This window comes from Sciurus vulgaris (genome assembly GCF_902686455.1).
Source record: "Sciurus vulgaris genome assembly, chromosome: X".
Taxonomy (NCBI): domain Eukaryota; kingdom Metazoa; phylum Chordata; class Mammalia; order Rodentia; family Sciuridae; genus Sciurus; species Sciurus vulgaris.
Window position 1 is genome coordinate 98,554,272 of NC_136471.1, and position 25,842 is coordinate 98,580,113.

The window sequence follows — 25,842 nt, forward strand, 5'->3', positions numbered from 1 at the left end:
ATTTTTAACAAGGCAGACCAAAATGACTTTGCATATGTAAGTTTTACTGAATGGACAACTCACTGATGACTTACACAGAGTTAAAACATTTTTCGTCTACTCCACTTTTCTTTCTGTTTATAATGTTCATGAGCTTACAATTTCTTAGAAGTAAAAATGGTAGTACCCTTACATAGGGTATAATTAATTACTTTAAACATATTAATCAAATAGAAATTAACAAGGAAAAAAATTACCTTTTGGATAATCTTCCAATAAGAGGTTGAAGTGACCTAATTGACAAAAGAAATCAGACTCCACTTTTCCTTCAGCTTTTAAGATTAGAGATTCGTAGCAGCGAACAGCCTAGAAATAAAAAATACAAATATTTAGGAAAAGATAAAATCCCAAAATGCAAATCCTTCCTGAGATAATGCATATATTTTCCATTCAATCACCTAAGAAATCTATATATTTCACTTCTCTTTCAGACATATTCATTACAGTATTCTTTAGAAAGAATAGCTTCCTTTACTAAGTATTTATTAAAAGACCCACTAGTTAAGGTCTAAGTGATCTTTCCATCTTTAAAATGCAAACAATACTGGCCAAGTAAAATAATGAAGGAACACTTTGATAACTTTATTCATAAATTGAAACTCTAAATTATTATTATGGTCCCTATTGACATAACAAACCTATCCTCAAATATAAATATTATCCATCTTTCCCACAGGCAGGAAGAAATATATTGAATTATGTGAGAATTTACAGAATCTCCAGAGTAATAAAAATAGAATTTATACTGAGCCATTTATACTGAACTGGCTTTTTTGCCAGAACCTACCAGATTTAAGTTACCAAAGACAATCTTTTGTTTATCTTCTCCTTGTGATATACTTCAAACATACCACCTCTAACTCCATTCCTAATCTTAACTCCAATTCATGCTTATACACTCACTCTGGCTTTTGCTTTTCCAAAGGAAAAAACATTATCTTAAGGACATCAATTCCCCCCCCCCCCACATACACACACACACACACTCCTTTAAAAAACATAATAATAATAATAATAATAATCCAGGAGACTACAGGAGAAAAATGCATGACACAGAAAAGAGTTCTACAGCCTAACTACAAACTCCAAATGTATTTGCTACAGACACTGGGGAGTGTATCTCTCTCAATTCTGGTTTTTTGTTTTTATTATGTGCTGGGACTGAACCTGGGAGCACTTTACTACTGAGCCAACTCTTTTAAGCTGCCCAATATACCTTGTCAAAATTTCCCTGCTAACAACTACATACTCCATCAATGTTGCTTGCTCTGTTGTGCATGTCCTGGCATCACTAAAGTAATAAATAGTGTGATTTCTCAAATCTCTAGATACACTTCTAAGTTTGGTGCACACAGAGAGGAACTCAGTTTCCATTAAAAAAAAAAAACCAACTTATTTTACCACCATTTTCAGAGTTTTCTTGAGATGATTACCTAACTTAGAAGATCTTTGTTTTTCCTCACCTATGAAACATGGATCCTTTTATGGACAGTTTCAAAATGTATATCCTACAACTTACCCAAGCAAGTTTGGAGAACCCATCCTACACAAGATGAATTTGGGCTGCTCTTCTCATGCTTAAAGCCTAAGATTTCTAAAAGATCTGTCTTCAGTTCCCATTCCACCCTTAGCTATCTCAATGTACATACATACCAAATCACAATCACCAAAAACTAATCATCCTCCTTCTCTATTAAGAGTCTGAGTGCTACAATGAAGTCTCAGAAATCACTATAATTTGGAAGCAAGGAATTACAAGATCTTTTTTATATAAGGCATATATGAGTCTTATCTGACAGATGGTTAGAGCACAAAAATGCAATTTATTACAGACTTTATAACATGAGAGAAAGTTATAAAACTGGGCCACAGAATGACAATTCCTAATTTTATGTTAAACAAAATGACTTTCTAAAGCTAATAATGACATTGTAAATAAAAGATTCCTTAAAACAGTTGTATTTTTTTTTAAACTTTTTAAAATATTTAGAAACTTTTCCTACTCTGACAACTTCTTAGAGCTGATTAACATTAAATTTATAAGCAAATGTGTTTTCATGGTGAAAAGTATTCAAGATAAAAATCATGAGAATCACAGCCTCTGGGACAGGAGTCCCCTGTGTTTCTCCTTTGCTTGCAAAGCAATAAAACTTTTTCCATTTTCTCTAAAAAAATAAAATAAAATAAATAAAATCTCAATGAAATTTTCTTTAAAGGTCTAAGCAAAAAAGATGCCAACATCCTTTACTTCTTCCTACCACCCTTAATGCCATACCACTACTATGGTTATCTGTTGCCTATCTTCCCTTTCTCTAAAAACAAAGGAACACGTTTGAAATTAATACCATACACATCTCTAAACATTGTAAAACATTTAAAAGCAGGTAAAAATGAGAATGGGTGGATTTTAAATTCACCTACCCATACACTCTGGTTAGATTAACAAATTCTTAATAATTTCACCACAAAGCCACTATATACCTACTAAATTGACATTGATGTTCAAGGATGATACTGACAAAGCTAAATAACAAACAAGATGAAAATGAGTAAAAAGGCAGAATAAAACTTCTAAGCACTTTGTTACAATTTCATAGTAAAATTTCATAAATGTATTTGATACATTTAAGGTAATTTTTATATCAGATACAGTCAAATCCTAATATAATTTTTAATGAGCATTCAAAGGAAAAAATAATAAGGTAGTTTCTAATACTCCTAAAAATTTTTTTTATTCAAAAGGCTAATGGTAAACATAGATGATACAGAATTAGATTTAGAAAAAGTGCTGGTAAACACCTATTGTAACAGGGGTCCACTTCATGGTTTGAATATAACCCTTGCTGCTGCTCCACCACTGCAGCTTACTTTAAAACTCACATCTTTTTCCTCCTTCTCCCTCTCTCCTTCCCTAACCATGAAGAAATCATGTAACCTCCTTCCTGTCTGAGGCCAAGTTATTTATCCTATCATAGGCCAAGTTATCTGTCCTTGGGTTCATGGACCAAAGGAATGAAGGACTCCAGACTCCGGGGCACCTGCAGATCTAAAACCCAGCTCTCTCTCAAGGCCATAAATGAATTATGACTCTTGACAGGGGACAGGTGTAGTGTAACCTTTGTATCCCCTCTTTGAAAGCCTACTGTTCCCCACTGGCAGTTAGAATCACAGCATCTGAGACGGGAGTCCGCTGTGTTTCTCCTCTACTAGGCAAAGCACTAAAATTTCTTTTTCATTTTTCTCAAAACCTTTTCCTTGTTACTGTATCGGCACTGATGACCAGACCAAGCTTTTGGTATCACCATAAACCAAAAATATTTCCTATTAGAAGGGTTACTTTTAAGCAAGATGTGGTGGCACACCCTTGTAGCCCCAGCTACTTGGAAGACTGAGGTAGGAGTACTACCTGAGTCCTGGAGTTTGGGAAGAGCCTGGGTAACACAAAGAAACCTCCTTCTGGCTTGTACTTTTTATTTTGCATATGCACAAGTAAAACCATCCCCATATACAGTGTGTGCTTGTACATAACTGGAGAGAAAAATAACTAGATTATAAAATAAATGTTAAAAATAGAAATGCTACAGTGGGCACATGTGAAAACTTTATTTTGCTAATCTCTTTCCTAGATTTTTAATTACTAACCTGTATCATTTCTCTTTATGTAACAATCATTAAAGAATTGTTATGTTTCCCCTAGGATTCATCCTATACCTTCAGTGTAAGGATAGTAGGATATTTGAATGAAAATCACCTCTAACTAGATCAATATTTAAGCATTTTCTGCAGTGATAACAGAATAGTCTATAATCTGTGCGGTTCACTGTAATAGCCAGTGGAAATGTGTGGCTCTTGAGCAGGTAAAACATGGCTAGTACAATAAACAACTGAATTTTTTAAATGTTTCATTGAATACTTATTTACATTAAAACAAACATGTTGCTAATAGTGACAATTTTGGACAGTGCAGATACAGATATTTTTAAGGCTGAAAACAACTGAACAGTCAATTTATTAAGTATTAGGAAGGCAAATTTCTTAAGTTTATAAATGAAAAGCCTACAAAACTCATAATATCTTCTAATGGGATTGAGCAATACCCTCCACCAAAATCACTATTATATCCTGCAACTATTTAAAATCAGCTATAATCTTCACCATCTACCATAAAAACACATTTAGGAGGAAAATAAAGTTTATCATTAAATATTAAGAGCACAGCAGAGTAAACAGAGATTCTCCCAGTTAGGTAAAAAGCCTGGATATCTTCCTCCCATCTTAGCATGATTTTCTACAACACTCACTGTAATTTGTGTTTGGCATCTCCTTTGCTCCCCTCCCAATTGGCTCCCCCAGTACTGGGGAGTGAATCCAGGGGTGCTTTACCATTGAGCTACATTCCCAGCCCTTTTTTATTTTGAGTAGCTTGGATTACAGGCATGCACCTACACACCTGGCTCTGCTTTATTATTTGAAAATTCAGTTACCCTAAAACAGTAACAGTTTATAGCTATCATTATCATTACCCCTCAAGCTAATTCTTGCCATAGACACATATAACTAAATTATTTTTAAAATGTTAAGTATTAATATTATATGATGAATACAGTCAGTGCCCAACTAAACTAATGTACTGTTAGTATTTTAGAATTTTTAAGCACAGACCACTTTGAGTTGAGTTTTACACAGGGTGAGAGGTGTTTAATTTCATTTTGCTACATATGGATTTCCAGTTTTCCCTAGCACCATTTGTTGAAGAGGCCATTTTTTCTCCAATGTATGTTTTTGGCATACACTGTCTAGGATGAGATAACTGTATTTATGTGGGTTTGTCTCTTTGTCTTCTATTCTATACCACTGGTCTACATGTCTGTTTTGGTGCCAATACCATGCAGTTTTTATTACTATGGCTCTGTAGTGTAATTTAATGTCTGGTATTGTGATACCAACTGCTTCATAGTACGTGTTAAGGATTGCTTTGGCTAATCTGAGTCTCTTATTTTTCCAAATGAATTTTGTGACTGCTTTTTCTATTTCTATGAAGAAAGTCATTGCAATTTTAATAGGAATTGCATTAAATCTGTATAGTGCTTTTGGAAGTATCACCATTTTGACAATGTTAATTCTGCCCATACAAGAACATGGGCGATCCTTCCATTTTCTAAGGTCTTCTTCAATTGCTTTCTTTATTGTTCTGTAATTTTGATTGTAGAGAACTTTCACCTCTTTTGATTCCCTTTTTTTTAAGGCTATTATGAATGGGGTTGTTTCCCTAATTTCTCTTTCAGTTGGTTCATCACTAATGTATAGGAAAGCAATTGATTTATGGATGTTAATTTTATATCCTGCTACTTTGCTAAATACATCTATGAGTTATAGAAGTTTTATGGTGGAGTTTTCTTGGGTCTTTTAAGTATAGAATCACGTCATGGGCAAATAGAGATAGTTTGAGCTCTTCCTATTCATATCCCTTTCTGTCTAATTGCTCTGGCTAGAGTTTCAAGGACAATGTTGAACAGAAGTGGGAAAGAAGGCTTACCTGTCTTGTTTCAGTTTTTAAAGGGAATACTTCCAATTTTTCTCCATTTAGAATGATGCTGGCATTGGGTTTAGCATTTATAGCTTTTACAATGTTGAGGTATGTTCCTACTATCCCTAGTTTTTCTAGTGTTTTGAACTTGAATGGATGCTGTATTTTGTCAAGGGCTTTTTCTGCATCTATTGAGATAATCATATGCTTTTTGTCTTTAAGTCTATTGATGCAGTGAATTACATTTATTGATTTCCTTATGTTGAAACAACTTTGCATACCTGGAATGAACCCCACTTGATCATGATGCACTATATTTTTAATGTGTTTTTGTATACGATTTCATTTCAGAATTAAGAATTTTTTCATCTATGTTCATCAGGGATATTGGTCTGAAGTTTTCTTTCCTTGATGTGTCTTTGTCTGGTTTTGGTATCAGGGTGATACTTACTTCATAGAATGAGCTTGGAAGGGTTCCCTCCTTTTATATTTCGTGGAATAATTTGAATATTGCAAATTCTTCACTGACGGTCTAGTAGAACTCGCCTGAGAATCTATCTGGTCCTGGGCTTTTCTTAGTTGGTAGGCTTCTGCTGGCAACTTATATTTCATTGCTTGAAATTGTTCTGCTTAGCTGGGGCGGGGGCACACACCTGTAATCCCAGCAGAGGCTGAGGCTGAGGCTGAGGTAGAAAGTTTGTGAGTTCAAAGCCAGTCTCAACAAAAACAAGGTGCTAAGCAACTCAAGGAGACCCTGTTTCCAAATAAAATACAAAAAATAAGGTTGGAGATATGGCTCAGTGGTCAAGTGCCCCTGAGTTCAATCCCCAGTACCCTCCTCACCGCCCCCAACACACACACACAAAAAAACCCTACTTAAATTTTCTATGTTCTCCTGTTTCAATTTGGGTAGGTCAAATGTCTCCAGAAATCTGTCCATGTCTTCAAGATTTTCTCTTAGAGTATAAATTTTCAAAATAGGTTGATTATCATCTGTATTTCAGGAGTGGTCATTATGATGTTTCCTTTTTCATCCCAAATTTTAGTGATTTGAGTTTTCTCTCTCTCCATTAGTGTGGCTAAGGGTTTACCAATTTTATTTATTTTTTCAAAGAACCAACTTCTTTGCCATTTTTTTTTAATTTCAACATTCTTTTTTTAATGAGAACTTACTTAAAATGACAAATCTTAAGCATTATTGATTCTTAATGATATAGTTATTCCTGAACTTATATATCAGACCTCATCTTCAGATTTTTAAAAATTTCATTTATTATTTTTGATAAGTGAATTTACACATCATCAATTCAAAAAGGTGTCTCTATTGAAAATTCTCTCTCCAAGTCCTGGCCTCAGACATTAAGTTTCCTTTCCCAGAATTAACAAATACTAAAAATTGCCTATGGTGTTCAGGATCACTTTATTGTCAATATTTACAATTTACATAAACACTGTTTTGTAACTTGCTTCAGATTCTAGATGTCTCAGATATCCTATCTCTTCTTATTAGAACCCCTAAACCTAATTAAACATGTTTACAAAGAAAAGGCAGATTTGCAATAATTCCTGTAGTTATGGCCTGGTGATCAAATTCTGTCCAATGGGATATAAGGAAAAAAGGCTCTGTTTCAGATATTCTCCAGCTCCATTCATCTGCCCACAAATGCCATAATTTCATTCTTCTTTAAGGCTGAATTCTATTATGTGTGATTATATATCACATTTTCTTTATCCATTCATCTGTTGAAGGGCACCTAGGTTGGTTCCATAGTTTAGTTATTGTGAACTGAGCTGCTATAAACATTGATGAGGCTGCATCACTGAACTATGCTGATTTTAAGACCTTTGGGTATAAACTGAGGAGTAGGACACTGGATCAAATGGTGGTTCCATTCCAAGTTTTCTAAGGAATGTCCATACTGCTCTCCAGAGTGGCTGCACCAATTTGCAATCCCAGCAGCAATGTATGAGTGTACCTTTTTCCCCATATCCTTGCCAACATTTATTGTTTGTATTCTTGATAACTGCCATCCTGACTGGGTGAGGTGAAATCTTAGAGTAGTTTTTTGATTTGCATTTATCTAACTGCTAAAGATGTCAAATATTTTTTCTTGTATTTGTTGAACAATTGTATTTCTTCTTCTGTGAAGTGTTTGTTCAGTTCCTTAGCCCATTTATTGATTGGGTTATTTGCTTTTCTGGGTTTGTTTTTTTTTGTTTGTTTGTTTTTGTTTTTTTTTTTTTTTTTTGGTGTTAAGTTTTTTGAGTTCTTTATATATCCTGGAGACTAATGCTTTATCTTAGGTGCAGGTGGTAAAGATTTTTCCCCCATTCTGCAGGCTCTCTCTTCACATTCTTGATTGTTTCTTTTGGTGAGAAAAAGCTTTTTAGTTTGAATTCATCCCATTTAATGATTCTTGATTTTACTTCTTGTGCTTTACAAGTCTTGTTAAGGAAGTTAAATCCTAGATCCTAGGCCAACATGATGAAGATTTGGGCCTACTTTTTCTTCTATGAGGCACAGGGTCTCTGTTCTATTGCCTAAGTCTTTGATCCACTTTGAGTTCAAGTTTCTTGCAGGATGAGATGTGAGTGTAATTTCATTTTTTACATGTAGCTTTTCAATTCTTTTCTTTAAGAAATAAAAATAAGTGTATGACCCTCTTTACTCATGAAAACGAGAGGGGAGAGAGTCTTATGAAATAATCATTTACACATTCAAAAAGGATGAAGGGAAGAAAACAGAAACCTAGTTAACTGTCACCCATAGCTAACGTTTGAAAGAAGATAAAGGAACTTATACATGTTATGCTATCCTATCCCACTCTTTCCTGTTTTCAATTAATACACATATTTTGCATCACAACAGTATAGCAAAAATTAAAAACATTAAGTCTCAATTACAGACTTCTCCATATCTCTGAATTACTCTACATTTATGTGATACACTAAATGCTAATGGATAAACACACATCATTCGAAAAACCATCCCAGCACTTTCCCATTCTTTTCAAATGAACTATTTAAAATTATGCCATTGCAAAATATTCTCACAGAACTTCACTACTGAACTCAGACTAGACAACTTGGTCATTAAAGCACTGTTAGCTAATATTTACAATCTTGATATGTATCAAGCTCTACACTAGAACTTTACATATACTTATTTCCTTTTTATCCCTACTCCAATAGGAAAATTGAGGCATAAAGAAAGTAAATTCTGTGCTCAAGATCACAGAGCTACCAACCAGTCGAGGGTAGATTACAACAGCATGGCTCCAGAGTTTCTGAGCAGTAAGGTATTCAAAGAGGGCCATGCCTAGGGACCTCAAGTCATATCAAAAGAGAGAACCGCCATGGGACTGGTAATGTAGCTCAGTAGTACAGCATTTACTTGGCATATTTAAGGCTCTGAGTTCAATCCCCAGGGCAACAGGAAGATAGAAAACAAATCTCCATAATTAGCTCTTCCTCATATACTTCTACACACTGGACCGCTCCCCAACTCTTGTCTCTATACAAGCAGAAAAGCAGTACCTAAGATCTCCACTCCCCACTCTCACTATTACACCAAAAAAAACCTAAGTTCTTTTCTCATCCTTTATTTTAAATCATTGTAAGAAGCGATCATGGACTGGTATATAGCTCAGTGGTAGAGAGCTTGTCTAGCATGAGTGAGGCCTGGATGCAATCCCCAGAACATCAATTTGAGGTGGGGGTGGGAAGGAAGGAATCATCATTTTTATTAAAAGACACATCCAAAGGGGGGCAGGGATTCTTCCCATATTTAAAAGCCACTTGCTGCACAAAAATAACACACTACTACACACACATACACACACAAATGTATATATAAGATAATAATACACCAGTATATAAGATAATAATACACCAGTTTGGAAACTGGCCAAAATTATATTGTTCTATTGTGTACATGTACAAATATGTAAGAACAAGTTCCATTATTAGGTATCATTATAATGTACCAATAAAACATACATTGTGATGGGCTGACAAATCTGGCTCCATGAGAATGTTATAGGCCAGACTCTAAGGGAAATGACTAAACAGACTCCATTTTGCTCTGAGACTCCATGTTATGTAGGAAATAAGTTTCTCCCATGGGAACACCCCACCTCTGTGCCCATCATCAGTTACTTAGTGTGACATGTTTAACAATACAGAATGACAATTCCTATGTAAAGAAAAACTGCTCTCTTTTGATTCTTATTGCTCCTAAACAATGTACCATGTGAACAGTGATTGTGTGGATGTTAGTAACCATTCTTTAGTTTGTACCTAGGTAAGGGTCATTTTGATCCACTTCCCCCTCTGTTGATGATCTCATGATGTTAGTTTGTAATTTCGAATCACAGCAACAGACACTTATGATTGATGTGATTTTTGGTATAAGAACCCCTACAACTCTATGGTCGGGGCTGTTCTCCCAATAGCCATTTTTTGGAGCATTGTGTGAGGCAGTCAGCTGGCCAGCTTAATAAAGTCTCTCAAATTTGGACTTCTCAGTGGTGATCGGTCTGTTCTTAAGTTGTGCCCCATAACATCATAAACACCAATAATAATAATATACCAATTCAGACACAGTGTAGCATATATATGAAAAATGTTAAAACTGTTTTACCCTATTTCTTTGACTCTTCTGAATGATATCCTATTCTTAACCTAATGTTGATTTTTCTCTCTAGTATTTTTGGCAAAGGTCCAAAATAAGCTGCAACAAAGCAAATTAGGCTGTACTGTCTCAAACAAGTTGCTAGTTTACTAACTCCAAAACCTTTGTCATAAATACATGTTGCTAAACAAATAAATGGACTCCATATTCACATACACACACACCCAGGGACAACATTAAATAAAGAGAAGCTGTTCTGACACAACTGCCGAGTTATTTTCAAAGTAATTTTTTTCTGTAGCACACTAATGTAACACTGTACAGATGGTGTACATTCAAGTACACTTTTTAAAGTCTCCTTATTCAAATTATGCTTGTGAATTAAGCCTTGAAAAATCTTCAAAACAACATGTATTTAAAACGTGAAGCTAAGGAGAGTATGAGATAGAATTTCAGTTCAGAATGATTTTGTGAAGCCCAACATGATCCTGTGATCTCCCAAATGAAGCAGTAATCTTTCTACCATGTCTATTTTTATTGCTATGATTTGGATATAGTTTAAGTATATCCCCCAGGGGTTCATGTGTTGGAAGTTTGGTCCCAGTGCAGCCGTTGAGCATGCTGCTAATGTTGTGGTCCAGAACATTTAACAAGTGAAGCCTCATGATAGGTGGTAGGTTCTTGGAGGCACCACCCTATGACAAAATTAAGTAGTTAGGCAGGATTAAGCAGTTCTAGTGAGACCCTGTTAGTTTTTGAAAGATGACTGTTAGAAAAGATCAAGTCTAACCTCTGAATCATACTCTGGTTTCCCATCTAACCATGTGATCCTTCTCTCTCACACACCTGCTCCCGCCATTATGACACCACCCATGAGCCATGAGAACTGAAATTAACCAGAGCCATGGCCACCATGCTTTATGACCTCCAAAACTTTAAGCAAAATAAGCCACTTTTCTTCATAAGCATCCAGCCTCAAGTATTTTATTACAGCAAGAGAAAACAAGACTAATACCTAGAGGTAGACAAAGATAACCTTACAGTAATCTTTCTCTAATCATTTCATCTGGGACACATTTAATGCAGAGGTCCAAAAATATACACATACATACAAAGCCTGTCTCCAGCAAAATTATGTAAACTATGTCTTCATGAAGGTAAAATACCATATTTGTTATGCTTGCTATGTCCTGGACAAATATGTAGCTCAAAATAATATCTTTGGTAGCAAAATATGCATTCCTTTGGCTTATAAATAAATGCACAGGAAAAGATACAGCAAGCACTTCAGATTGCATGAAGTAGCTGAAAAAAATGGTGTTTGTGAATATAAAAGCCACTGAAAATAATCTGCTTAATTCTATAATTTCTAATATGTAGCAATTAGATACATTTATTGAATAAACGAAAAACTCCAAAACTAGAAAAACTGTAACAGTGGTACAGATCTTTATATTTAATTTTATAAACTATTTCTTTCATTCAATGTATTAACTATTTACCACATCAAAACAAATAGATCTCAAAATTAAAATCTGCCCAGCATTTTACTGAACAGATAACCACGATTTGTTTCTACTAAAGTAGAAAAAAAGTATCTGGTTGTTAACCAAGTCTTTACTATTATTTCCCTATGAACATTATTTAGCAAATTTATATTTAAGTTCCAATCAAATGAAAAGCACAATTGAAGCTTTTGATAATCCCACAAGCAAAGTTCAACAAATAAAGCCTCTATCAGTAGTGCTTAATTTCAGTTCTCTAATTCTTTCCCAATATTTAATAGCTAAATTTATTACTTTTTTCATGACTTAACAACCTGTTTGATATAAATTTATGATTACACAAATGGTATGCCTTTACACCATGTACAGAGAAACAACATGTATCCCATTTGTTTACAATAAAAAATAAATAAATAAACAAACCAAGTTACTATTAAAAAAAAAAAAAAAAACAACCTGTTTGAAGGTTGTGCTTAGTTCTCTATTGGGTTATAAACAGTTCTTTTCCTAAATGATCTGTCATGGGGGTGGGGAGGATAATACTGGGAATTGAACCCAGGGACCCTCTACTACTGAGCTACATCCCCAGCCCCAACTTTCTTTTCTTTTTCCTTTTTTTTTTTTTTTAAAGACAGGGTCTCACTAAATTGTAGAGACTGACCTTGAACTTGTGCTCCTCCTGCCTCAGCCTCCCAAGAAGCTGGAATTACAGGTGGAATTGTGCCACCACACCCAACAGGTACTATTTATATATAATATTACAGGATATCGTTTCCCAGGATAGTCAAAGCCTCTCAGAACACTTGTATATATACACTATCACCCATCTTAAGTGCCCTCCACAGTTTCTCCCAGTAATTAGTACAATCAACTTTTCATTTATAGACAACTACTCCTACAGAAAATTAAAAATATGAAAACTCAGTGATGGTAAGTGGGTGTGCACAAAGTTTGTGTTTTTGTTTGTTTGTTTTTAAGACAGGGTCTTGATAAGTTGCCTCAAACTTGCAACTCTACTGCTTTAGCTTCCCAAGTAGCTAGGATTCTAGGTTCATGCCACCACATCAGGAACCAAGTTCTTAAAGGAGTTTAAGTTGTTAAAGTGAACTTAACCTAGCAATGAAGTTGCAGAGGCAATACCAAAGTGATTTTTTTGGTATTAAGTGGGGAAAGAGGAGCCTGCATGAACCTAAGTCTGGAGGTCTCATTCAGAGGACAAAACACAAAGCCTGGAGGCCACCCAAGAATGCAGTCAAACAAGATACCCTCCAAATAACACTGGGACTTCAGTGGATAACACCTTCGATTTAAGTGTAAACTAAAACAATAAAATAATGTTTAAATGTTATTTTAAAACTGACCTTGAAAGGCAAGGAAAAAGTTCCCATCGTCTTATGTCAATGAGTGGAAAAGAAAATCTGAGTACATGAACCATAAGCATATTAAATTCCTTCAACCTAGGTAGAACATACAAACTTCAGATAAGAATTACATGGTCTTCAACTAACAGCACTCCAAAGTACAGACCAAAATCAAATACACTATTATCACACCCCAGGACTAAAAGCAAGCCTACAGTTAAAAATAAAATAAACTCATCATGTCCCAACTTGATATATCTGGAAAGGGAAAAAGGCAGAGCAAAGAAGGTTTGCTTTACATGATTTACATGTCTATATTAAAATGAGTATTTATTATTTAATGTAATATTTCAATGACAATGGATATAAATGGGATTAGTATGTGAGGTAAGAAAAAAAACCCAGATTTATGTAATTTATAAGACATACCAAAGTCAGAAAAATTTGAAGAAAAAAATACAGAAAAAGAAATACTATGCTAATATTAACAAAGCGGTGCTATATCAGATGCAAATGACAATAGAAATAGAGAAACTGTTACATAAGTAAACAGTTTACTTATTCTAGAAATAAAGAACTATTACACAGAAAAAGTAAATTAGCAACAGAGTGAAGAGCTCAGAAACAGAACTTACATATATGAAAACTTACAACAAAATGGGCAAGCAATAACTGAATTAAAATATGGTGATGAGCTTTCTAAAGGAGGAAAATAAATATTAAAAGACTTTGTACTCACATATCTACATATACAAAAACCTATTCCAGATTGATTAAAGACATAAATGTAAAAATCCAAACTACATAAACATTTAAGAGGAAAATATCTTGGACATTGCAATACGGTAAGATTTCTGTAAAAATAAACAAGAAATGTTTATCAAGAAAAAAAGGTTGATAGGTTACTTCAACAACATCAAAATTCAGAGGTTCGTATTCAGATTTTTATTTTAAATCAGTGAAATAAATACCAACCCATTAGTCTCAGAAGGAACCTTAAATCCAGATTTTCCACGTAAGACATACGTTTGGGTTACTGAAGTGACATTCTTCTTGACATCTCAATCTTCCACTTCACAAGGAATTTTGAGACTTAAAATTCTTATGTTTCTGGACTTCTGCTTCAAGATTCAGTAAAAAGGGACCAAATGACAAAATAACCAGAAAAAAATAGATGACACAAAAGTTTTTAGACACTGGATATCAGAGAATGTGTAAGAGTAATCCCTGAGAAGAGAAAACAAAGGAAATGAGCTCTAAAATTAACCTAAGCTTACTGCCTAGATAAGACTTTTTAGGTTGCTTTGCATGCATGGGAAAACTTCTTGAATATTGGAATAAAGTAAAACATCTTTACAGTTACTTAACAGAAAAGGGGGGGAAAAAATCAACCTACAGTTCTGCACATAGCAAAATAAACCTTTCAAAAATGAAGATGAAAGTATAATTTTTCAGATACACAAAAGCTGAAAGAATTCATCACCAGCAGCCCTAAATTCTAAGAAATGTGAAAACAAATTCTCAGACAGAAGGAAAAATATACCAAATAAAAATGTTGATCCATACAATGGAATGGAGAGCACTGAAAATTCTAGCTACAAAGGTAACTGTAACAGACATTTCCCCCATAAAAATCCTGTAAATAACTGAGTTTAGGGCTGGGGGATATAGCTCAGTGCCCAAGCACTTGCCTGGCATACATGGGCCCCTGGGGTCGTTTTCTAGCACAAAAAATAAATAAACAAACAGGATACAAAGCTAACAAACAAAAACAAATTATATTTCTATGGATCGGGGTTGTAGCTCAGAGGTGGAGCACTTGCCTAGCATTTGTAAGGCACTGGGTTCGATTCTCAGCACCACATATAATAAATAAAGGTCCATCAACAACTAAAAGAAATTAAGAAAAATAAATTATATTTCTATATACTAAAAATGAAAACCTGGAAACAAATTCCAAAATACCACTTACTATACAGCTCCAAAAATATGAAATATATGGGTATAATTCTAACAAAATATGCACAGCAAAATCTGTATATGTCGGGAAAACTACAAAATGCTAGTGAAAAGGTTCAAAGAAGGCCTAATAAGTGCAGAGAGATTAACATGTTCATGAATTAGAAGACTGAAATATTTCCAAACTACTTTATATATTTAATGAAATTCCAGTCAAAATCCCAGCAGGACTTTTTATAGATATAGGTAAGAAGATTTTATAACTTATATAGAAAGGCAAAGGAACTAAATAACCAAAACAATTTTGAAAAAGTTTAGAGGACTGAACATGTCCTAATCTCAGGACCTATTGTAAAACTGCAGAAATCAATTAAAACCACAATTCAATACTACTACACACCTATTTGAAAACCTAAATTTTCAGAAAGTGATAATGATATCAAGTGTTCATGAAGATGCAGAACTGGAGCTCTCATACACTGCTAGTGAAAATGCAAAATATCCCTCTGGAACACAGGTTGGCAATTAAGTACAAAGTTAAACAGACATCATGTGACCTAGAAATCCTACTCCTAAGTATTTACCTTTAAAAAGCAAAAACAAATGCTCATACCAAAGCCTGTATGTACATGACTTCACAGCACTTCATTCATAATCACTGAAAATAATCCCAATATCTGCCAATGGGTAAATGAATAAACTGTGGCACATCTATATAATGGAATTCTATTTAATGAAAGGAATGCACTAATGATTTAGCATGAAAAAATATCAAAAGCATTATACTGATGGACTGATGCCAATCTCAAAAGACCACAGAGTATATACATTTGTCTAAACTCATCTTTTTTTTTTTTTTTTTTTTTTTTTTTTTTGGGTGGTGCTGGGGATTGAACCCAGGGCTTTGTGCCTGGGAGGCAAGGACTTTAAGTTAAAAGTTAAAGAACTAACAACTGATAAATGTAATACTCAAGATGAATATACAAGTCAATTGTATTCCTATATACCAGCAATGAACAACTAGAATTTCAAACTTTTTTTAAAGATTCATAAAAACTAGCATCACATACACACAAAAAAAGTAATCCAGCATAAATCTAACAAAAAATATTCAGAATCTGTGTGTGGAAATAATAAAACATTGATGAAAGAAATCAAATGTTCCAACAGATATATATGATACTGGCAAACAGAAAGTTCATCATTAATGTCTGTTCTCCTTAATTTGATATACAGATTCAAAATATCAGAATGCTTTACTGTACTTATTGACAATATGACTCTATAATTTATATGGAAAGGCAAAGGAATTAGAATAGTCAAAACAATTAAGAAAAAGAATTAAGTCACAGGATTAATATTACCCAATTTTAAGACTTTATACAGTAAGCTGTAACATAAAGGAAATACAATATTGGTCAAAGAACACAGATCAATAGATAGCCCAGAAACTGATCCTCAGTAATAGAGTCAACTAGTTTGTTACAAGGTACACAGACAATTCAATAGAAAAAAAGAATAGTCTTACAAGAAATGATGATGGAACAAATTTAGAAGCCAAATGCAAAAAATAAAGAATCTAAACATATACTTCATGAAGATGAGATAAAGATATTTGCAGAAGGCAGACCTAAATGCAGAGGGAAAAAATGATCAAGAAAAGTCATACATGCAGGAAGGAATGACAAAGTAAAGGTTAAATATGCAGATGACAACTTTTGGGGGGAGAGGCTATACTGGAGACTGAACCCAGGGGTATTCTGTCACTGAGTTATACCCTCAGCCTTTTTATTAAAAAAAAGACAGTGTCTAGCTAAGTTGCCCAGGCTAACCCTGATTTGAAATTCTCCTGCCTCAGCCTCCCAAGCTGGGAATACAAATGTGAATCACCACACTCAACTGTATATGACAATGTTAAAGATAATACTGTGTCTAAAACATACAGAGTTCATATATACAGCAAGGACAGAATGGGATGGGAGGTACAGGCTTTAACACTTGCATTGCCTAAGAAAAAGGAAGAAGTACCAATCAGACTTTGATAAGCCAAAAGTGCATACAGTAATTCCCAAGGCAACTCTTCCAAGGTCATGGACAATTGGGGATCTCTGCAACTTCAGGACGTCTACTAGGTCAAAATATTTTTCATTATAATATTAAGATTTTTTTCTTTTTAATTGTATTGACATTTGTAGTGATGATACAAAAGCATTGGTGACCACATTTGCTGGTACCCCAGCAGGAATCAGTGCAGAGGCACCAAACTGAATACTATAGAAACCATCGTATTTTTAACCACCAAGGACGTGTAGCTTTTGGGAGTTTCTTTCTTGCTTTTTTTTTTTTTTTGGTTTTTTGTTTTGTTTTGGGTACTGGGGATTGAACCCAGGGGCATTTAATCACTGAGTCACATCCCTAGTCCTTTTTTGTATATTACTTAGAGATTTCACTAAGTTGCTTAGGGTCTTGCTAAGTGCTGAGGCTGGTTTTTGAACTCAGGAGCCTCTTGCCTCAGCCTCTTGAGGTGTGCACCACCACACCTGGGGGTGTTCCCAGTTTTTGTTTTTAATATTTTTTATATTTTTAGTTATAGATGTACACAATACCTTTATTTATTTTTTATGTGGTGTGAGGACTAAACCCAGTGCCTCACATGTCCTAGGCAAGTGCTCTACCACTGAGCTACAACCCCAGACCTGTTTCATGTTATTTAATGCCAGTTTCATTTAAGAATATACTCAATGTTCCTTCCAGCCACCAAAGTTGCCAAAAGGAAAGATAACCAAAGGTAAGAAGGTGGCCCTAGCCCCTGCTACTGTGAAGAAGCAAAAGAACAAAAAGGTGGTAAAAGTTCTCTCTGAGAAAAGGTCTAAGAGTTTGGGCACTGGAAAGGACATACAGGCCAAAAGGGACCTCAACAGCTTTGTCAAATGGCCCCACTACACTTGGCTACAATACACAGCTGAAAGTACCTACTGCAATTAACCAGTCTGCCCAGGGTTTAGATCACCAAACAGCTACCCAAGTGCTTAAGAAGCACTTGGACAGACCAGAGACAAAAGCAAGAGAAGAAGCAGAGACTGTCAGCTGGGCTGCAAGGAAAGCTGCCAAGAAAGAGTATGTCCCCACTAAGAGAGCACCTGTCCTTGAAGCAGAGGTAAATACTATCGCTATCTTTTTAGAGAACTAAGCAATTTAGCTGGTGGTGATTTCTCATGATATGGATCCCATTCAGCTGATTGTTTTCCCATCTTCCCTATATCATAAGATGGGAATTCCCTAATGTTTCATCAAAGGGAAGGTCAGACTGGAACATCTAGCCCACAGAAAGATGCACACCACCATTGCCTACACACACATTAGCACAAAAGGCAAAGTAGTTCTAGCTATGTTGATGGAAGCTATCAGAACTAATAACAATGTGTGACATGATGGAATCTGCCATCACCAGGAAGGCAATGTTCTGACTCTAAAATCTGTGACTCTCATTGCCCAGCTGGAAAAAGCAAAGGCTAAAGAACTTGCCACTGAATTGGGTTAAATGTACATTATTGAGTTTTCTATACACAAAAATAATAAAAAATATGTCCTTTGGAAAAAGAAAAGCATATCCTTGATGAAATGGCAAAAACTCATTTCATTAAATGCCAACCCTTGAACATAAGTCATTTTAATTATCCTTGTGATGAGTTGAGAACTTCATTTAAGGCATTTCTGCTCCATAATGAAGTACAACGGTTTCACTGTATTGAGGCAAAGTATGTATGTAATTAAGTTACAAATTGAACTAGCCTCTTTTTTCATGCAATGCCATTTTTACTAAAAAGAATGACAAACTACGCTTATTCAGATTTGAATATTTAAGAAGATATTTTCTTCTCAAAAATAAATGAAATGAACCTGTCATTCTAGCAAGGCAGCTAACAGTATTTGTTGCCCATAATGAAGTATTTCAAGCAAATACCAGAATTTTGAAAATCTCATATCCACTACTACTGTGAGCTTAACAGCTTCCTCAAATTTAAAGGTTTTTCTGATGAAATTGATGGTGATATTAATGAATGCCCCCCCACCCCACCCCCACTCCCACGCTCGGAGAATTTTTTTTTTAACTGTATAATGAAGTGTGTTAACATTTGGAAAAACTGATAACGGTCTCTTACTCTTTCTTTTCATATGCACTCAATTGCCCCAAACCAAAAATGTAACCATTTATATTTCTTCAATCCATTAAGAACATCTATTATTCAGGGTTACAGTATCCTTTCAATATCTATAAAACCTAAAACCTGTATCTTTCCTTACTCACAAACTAAAATACAAAACAAAAAAAAACAAAAAAAAAAAGTCAGTGTATTATCAATTCACTGCTACCAAGGTCCAAGTCAATATCAATAAATCATGCAAAGTTATGACACAACTTAGATCATTTATGATGCATTCTATGTAATTTGTTACTGAGTAAAGGGTTAACAAACCCTTTCTCTATGGACAAATTTGTGTCAGCTGTGTTACTAGCAACATTCATAACACTCATCATAGTAAATATTATCCCTGATTGGGGAAATAAAACTAGAATGAGAGAACTGCAAATGAACTATAAATATTTGGTAGGATGCCAAAGCTTTGAGATTCTCTCAGAATCGTGGCACTTTTAACTGAACATTTCTCTGTAGAGACATGTGGCAAGTATGCCCATAAAATTGTTTACAGTGATACTAGTTCCAATGGGGAGGGGGTTGTCCTAAACTAGGCATGGAAGGCTGACAAAATATTAGCTTACAGGGAAAAGATTAAATATCTTCTTTTTTGGACAAAAAGATATGACTAAGTTAAAGATCTGGAAAGGAAGTTAACGGTCCTGCATTATCTGAGTGAGCCCTAAATGCACTATTCTTTTATAGGAGAGGCAGGAGTTTACAGACACACACGAAGTATGGAACTGATTCTCTACTATAGCCTCTGGAATATAACTACCTGCTAATACTTCAATTTCTCACACCTTCTGGCCTCCAGAACTGTCAGAGAATAAATTTCTGGGTTTTCAACAACCCATTTTGTGCTAATCTGTTATAGCAACCACAGAAAACTAATAAAACACAATAGTTCTGCACCTACCCATCTGAGTCTCATTAGTATACCTAAGCTGTCATTCAAGGACCAAAAACTAGCCCCTGTACTACAGCATGGATTCCCAGAGAAGAGCTGTGACTAACACTGTTCCACTGACATGTTGTTTAATGTTCAGTGTCCTTCTATGTCAACAGGACACCAAGTGCGACCTGATCAGGTCTTACTTGTCTGACTGACTGCTGAGTCTAAGGTTCCCCAGTTACTATTGATACTTATAGTGCCACACTGCCCAAATGATTCATGCTTTTTAATAACCTCAGAACTAATTATTCAGACCTAAATATTTAAGAGACAAAATAAAAGTGTGGGCTCTGGAATGTGGCTGACTAGGTTTTGGGTTTTAGCTTCATACTGTGTAGCACTGGAGAAGTCAATCTCTCTGTGCTCTGTAAAATATAAGTATTTTATAGCAACTATCTCATAGGATTATTGTAAGAATTAAATGAGTCCCTACCACAATTTAAGATTTCAAGCAAAAATTAGAATTTCGGAAAATGTGTATTGTATGTGCCACCACTGTGAACTTAATGAACTATGTGAATTACGATTCATAAATTGTATTTTTGTCACAAACTGCCTAGTTCATTAAGATTCTAAAGTTGGCTGTACTGTTTGGCTATACAGTCTGTTTGCGACTATGGTTATATTCCTTTCTCATTTATGATGTTTCATATTTATGCTCCCCTTTGCCCCTTCCCTAAGCTTTACTAAAGGTACATGTATTTTGCTCTTTCCAAGCCAAATAGTAGATTTCGTTATGAACACATTTCAAATGCTGTACCAAAAATCACTTACAATTTTAGAATAGGGTTAAGGTGTGTGTTTTTTCACTAACTCTTGCATGCCCATGTTTCATTAAATGGAAGAGATGGCTTTCCAGGACTGTGCATAACCCAAGAAAAGGCAAGGTAAGTATTACATGTATTATAATCAAGGGGAGAAAACAATGGAGAACTATTTGCCAACAAGATATAACACCACCACCCCTACCAAATCCTTGTTTCCCCTTAAACAGTTCCCTAGACATATCACTTTTTCTTAGCTCAGTGCACTGGTTTATAAAATCTAGTATGCCAAAAATGATTTTATTTTTCCTAACCCATGTACATAGGATCTACAGTTGTCTTCTTAGAATTTTATCTTATACATAATTAGTGGCTTCATATCACTACCACCTTCTCTAATTCTCATTTATCACTGGATATGGTGGCACATACCTGTAATCCCAACTACTCGGAAGGCTGAGGAAGGATAATCTCCAAGTTCAAAGCCAGTCTGGGCAACTTCTTTGAGACTGTCTCAAAATTTAAAAAAATAAAAAAGGGCTGGGAATATATGTAGCTCAGTGGTAGGGATCCCCTAGGTTCAGTTCCCATTACTGCCAGAAAAAAAAAAAATTCTCATATCTATCCCTAAGCCACATGGTAGGGTTGTCATTCTAAATCATCAGATTCCTGTTAAATGGGCCTACTAAAGTATCTACTAGTAATTTCAAGTAGCATCAATGAAAAGGTTAAACTGATATGCATTTCCCAAGTGGAAGAGACACAAACTTTCACACAGAACAAGGTATATATCATCTTGATTTTTCGGAACACTAGGTATAGATACAACATTAAATGTCAGAGGAGGAGGAATAAGAAAATTACTTTACATACAAAATGGCCCACCCTAAACAAACCTAGAAAAATAGAAGGCAAAAGAAATAATGGGTTCAAATTTTCAACAAAAATTATTTCAGTTTAATGCAAGAGAAACTCTCAATCAAGAGGAGAGAACAGAGAAAAGGCATCTAAGAGAGCTCAACCTAAGACAAAGTTTCTGAAACCCCACTCCTGCAAAGATGATGGAAAGGCAAACATTCAAGAAGAAAAGAGGGCACCTGGAAGAACTAAGAAGAGGAAGTTATTCCTAACTAATAGATTTGTTGTTGTCTTTGGGAGGGGGTTTGGTTTTTTGTGGCGCTGGGGATTGAACCCAGGGCCTTGTGCATAAGAGGCAAGCACTCTACCAAATGAGCATAATATATCCCCAGCCCCACTAATAGGTTTTTAAATAGAAAAAAGTACTCAAAAGCACTCTACTGTTGTTTGGCAAGAATTTGTGATAGAAACCTATAGAAAACTTAGGAACGATTAAAACATTTTAAAAAATGATAAAAAGAAATCAGTATCAGGAAAAATTTAAAAAGTAAATATATCTTAAATATACTTCTTCATTTGTCACTAGAAATATTAATATAAATGCTGATTGATATACAGGAAGAAAAGAGAAAAGGTCAACTTTATTCCCTATAATAATCAACAGAATGTAAATTATGGTGGTGAAGGGATTATAGAAACAGCAGTACAAGCACATTTTTTAGAAATACAAAAGGTAAATACCAAAAGCAACAGTTATGCACTGAAAGTGGTATATCTGAGGAAAAGTCAAAGACTGCTGTTTTCAGTAGAAGCCTTATAGAACCACTCAAGGTTTGTTTCTTAAAATATGCACCTATATTTTCTTAATTTAAAAAAATGTGGATAAGACTCATGAATATGGGGCTTAATAAATATTTACAATTAAATGGGTGGGAAAAGAGAAGTGTGAAACTAAATAAAATAAGTAGGTAGAAAAAGGACAGTTAAATAAGAGGAAAATCAAGAAACTTTGTATGTCAAAGAAACGGAAAGAAGAAAAAGGTTTTTGGAGAAGGCATAGTCTATCATACAAAATGTTGCTGAAAAGCCAATTAATATTGACGTAAGTAAAAAATAAGCAACCTGCCATGAAAATGTCAGTAAGACACAAAAAGTAATAGGAAAAGATTACTAGATTATCAGAAGCTACAGCAGTCTAGCTAAAACTTCAATGATCTAAATGATATCACAAGACTATACCAACAAGCTCCTCAGTTCAAGACAAATCGTAGGCCGAAGGTGGCATCCATGTCTTGGTTCCAAGGTATTAAAACAAAAACAAGCAAACATCTTAACACAAGGTAAAGCTTGTGCTCTATTCTGTTTAATAACGATTACCTCCATCTCCCAATGCTTTGATTCCTTTTCATCAATCTAATGCTAGCCTTAGTGGTCTCGCGGCTGAGAAAACTAGATGACATTAAGTAATTATGGAGAATATTTTTTAAAAAACATTCCTCCAATTAAAAGAACACCAAATAATAAAATTTTAACAGAATTTTTGTAGAAACATTTTATCATTTTTTTATTTTTATTGTGGTTAAAAACAAATTTATCATTTTAACTTTTTAAGTGTAGAGTTCAGTAATGTTAAGTACATTAACATTTCTATTCCACAGATCTCTAAAACTTTTTCACCTTCCAAAACTGAAAATCTACATTCATTAAATTTCCCCTCTTACTCCCCCCAGGCCTTAGTAATCACCTTTCTACTTTGTTTCTATGTCTCTAACTTTAGATAGGTCACATGAGTTGGAATCACACAGTATTTGCCCTTTTGAGACTGGCTTATATCATGTAGCATAATTTCCTCAAGGTTTATCTATGTTGCAGCATATGGCAGGATTTCCTTCTTTCTCAAAACTGCGTAAGTGAGTAATGCTACTGTGAATATACTTTGAGATCCTGCTTTGAGTTCTTTTGAAAACATGACCAGCAGTGGGATTACTGAATAAGATTAACTTTTTTAAATGTCTTTTGCTTTTAAGGCAGAGGACCAATATTTGAATGGGGGAGGGGGAAAATAAGGCTCATATAAGAAAATGCATTATTGCAGCTAGGTCTCTACCCAGCACTGACTGGTCACACTTCAGGCATTCCCAGAAGGTGGTCTTTGAGAACATGGCAGTGGAGATGATGAAACTAAGGCCCAGAGAGGTGACATCACATCACTTCCCAAGATCACACAACTGAACAGTGTCCAAGGTAAAATTCAAATCCAGGATTCCTCACTTTTGATCCAGTTCTCTATATTCCACACCGAGCCCATGGGTGACATGTTTTAAGAAATTAGTATTGTGGAGAATAATTTTAAAACTCAGAGGGACTTGAGTTAGGATCCTTATTCTGCAGATAAGGAGACTGATTCTAAAGGATGTAAATTCTCTATTTAAGCCCACAATAGGCAAGGCATCATGGTGGGAGGTTTGAAAAGGAAACACCCAGATCTGGAGGAGGAAGACAAGGATGAGAAGTGGTACTGGAGTCCAAGAAGACTTTGGTACTACCACAAAGCCCTACTCTCCATCTCCCTAGACAAAGTCCAACGCACCCAGCCTCCATAGGCATGTTCTCACCCACAACACCCTACAGCAGCTCCAGGCCATCATGTGCCTGGCTCCAACAACTGCCCCATCCATGGCCAGGACCTCTTTCAGAATGAGTTGGATTTCTCCCTATCTGCCATCACTGGTTCTATCCTCAGGGAGCTAGAGACATCCATGGAAGAAAGAAGAGCTTCTTAGAATCCAGTGGTTCCCTTGGGCCTCCAGAATGAAGTGCTGCCCCAACCTGACCCAGTCTTCTTAGAAGTTCTTAATTCTGGGTATCTGAAGGACTCTGTCCTGTATGGCTTCTTACTGGACACTGACACATCTGCAGTGGAAAAGGAGCCTGCACCTCCTCTCCATACCCCCCACCCCCACCCCCCCACACACAAAACTTCCTCTGTGCCCCAGGTCCTAGGAATAGAATGAACTAGACCACATCAAGGAAATCATTCTGAGATCCTAACTACAATGAGGAGAGATTCTTCCTCACATCAGTCTCAGTGGGCTAGATCTCTGGCTGCAACGTGTGTGTGCTCGTGCGTGCGTTAGTGGGAGCTCTAACAATGATCATGGCCTCCTTTCCTCCCATTTCAGGGTTCCACAAACTATTTCATGTGTGTGTGTGTGTGTGTGTGTGTGTGTGTGTGTGCCGGGTTACCCACCCCAGCCTTCTGTGAAGGTGAGTCTTCCTGAATTTATATGTTCCAAACACCTTAATGAGACTGTTTCTGGAGTCTGCACTTACATATTTCTTCTGTCTTTCCCTCCAGATTTCCACTCCTCTTCCACTCAGGGTGATTAAAGTGGGGCCTGTCAACAGTAGCAGAGGTATGCTACCAGGCTGCTCTGGAAACCCAGGATCTGCCTCTTGAGTGGAAAGGGTTAGTCTCCTCTCCCAAGGTTGAACCCCACTTCCTGGGCAGAGCCACAGCCCCAACAGTGCCTGATTCAGAAGCAGCCCACACCACATGCAATAGGATCTACAGAAGCCAAACTGCTTCAAGCCACATTATTTAAAAGAAAGGCAGGGTTTGCAATGGCTTTTTAATTTTTTTTTTTAATAAAATTATTTTGGAAGGGGGTGAGGGAAAAAAGAAAATAACCTAATAGTAATTCAAATGTAAATGTGACATATTATTCAGACTGGGAGTGTGGGGATAAAACCTTTTGTTTGTACTGCACTGACTAAGAACACTTGTCCATTGCATTTGTTTTAATTCTATGTATATAATAAGAGATAATTCTACGATTTATCTTCAACTTTTCAGATTGCTTCAAAGGATGAGTACCTACAGCCACATGTATTTAAAAACAAATGAAGTGTATAACTTTCGACTTAACTAAAATGTCTTTAAAATAACTTAAATTGACACTATTTCCATACTCTTCAAAAATCACTCTATTAGTGGGAGAATATCTTTGCCACTCATACTTCTGATAGAGCACTAATTTCC

General features: G+C 35.4%; 1 protein-coding gene and 1 pseudogene across 12 annotated transcripts in view; one reads left to right on the plus strand and one right to left on the minus strand.

Annotated features, from left to right (window-relative positions):
* KDM6A (lysine demethylase 6A) overlaps positions 1-25,842 on the minus strand; it is a 206,236-nt gene that overhangs the window by 123,443 nt on the left and 56,951 nt on the right. For all 11 annotated transcript variants that reach the window (XM_079123473.1, XM_079123472.1, XM_079123471.1 and 8 more), the window contains one exon: positions 237-345. In XM_079123473.1, coding sequence (XP_078979599.1) covers positions 237-345 — 109 coding nt within the window. The remainder of the gene's footprint in view (positions 1-236; positions 346-25,842) is intronic.
* Positions 22,112-25,842, plus strand: part of LOC306650998 (SERTA domain-containing protein 3-like) — a 56,132-nt pseudogene continuing 52,401 nt past the window's right edge. Inside the window, exon 1 of the transcript XR_013766786.1 lies at positions 22,112-25,708. The product of XR_013766786.1 is annotated as an SERTA domain-containing protein 3-like (transcript). The remainder of the gene's footprint in view (positions 25,709-25,842) is intronic.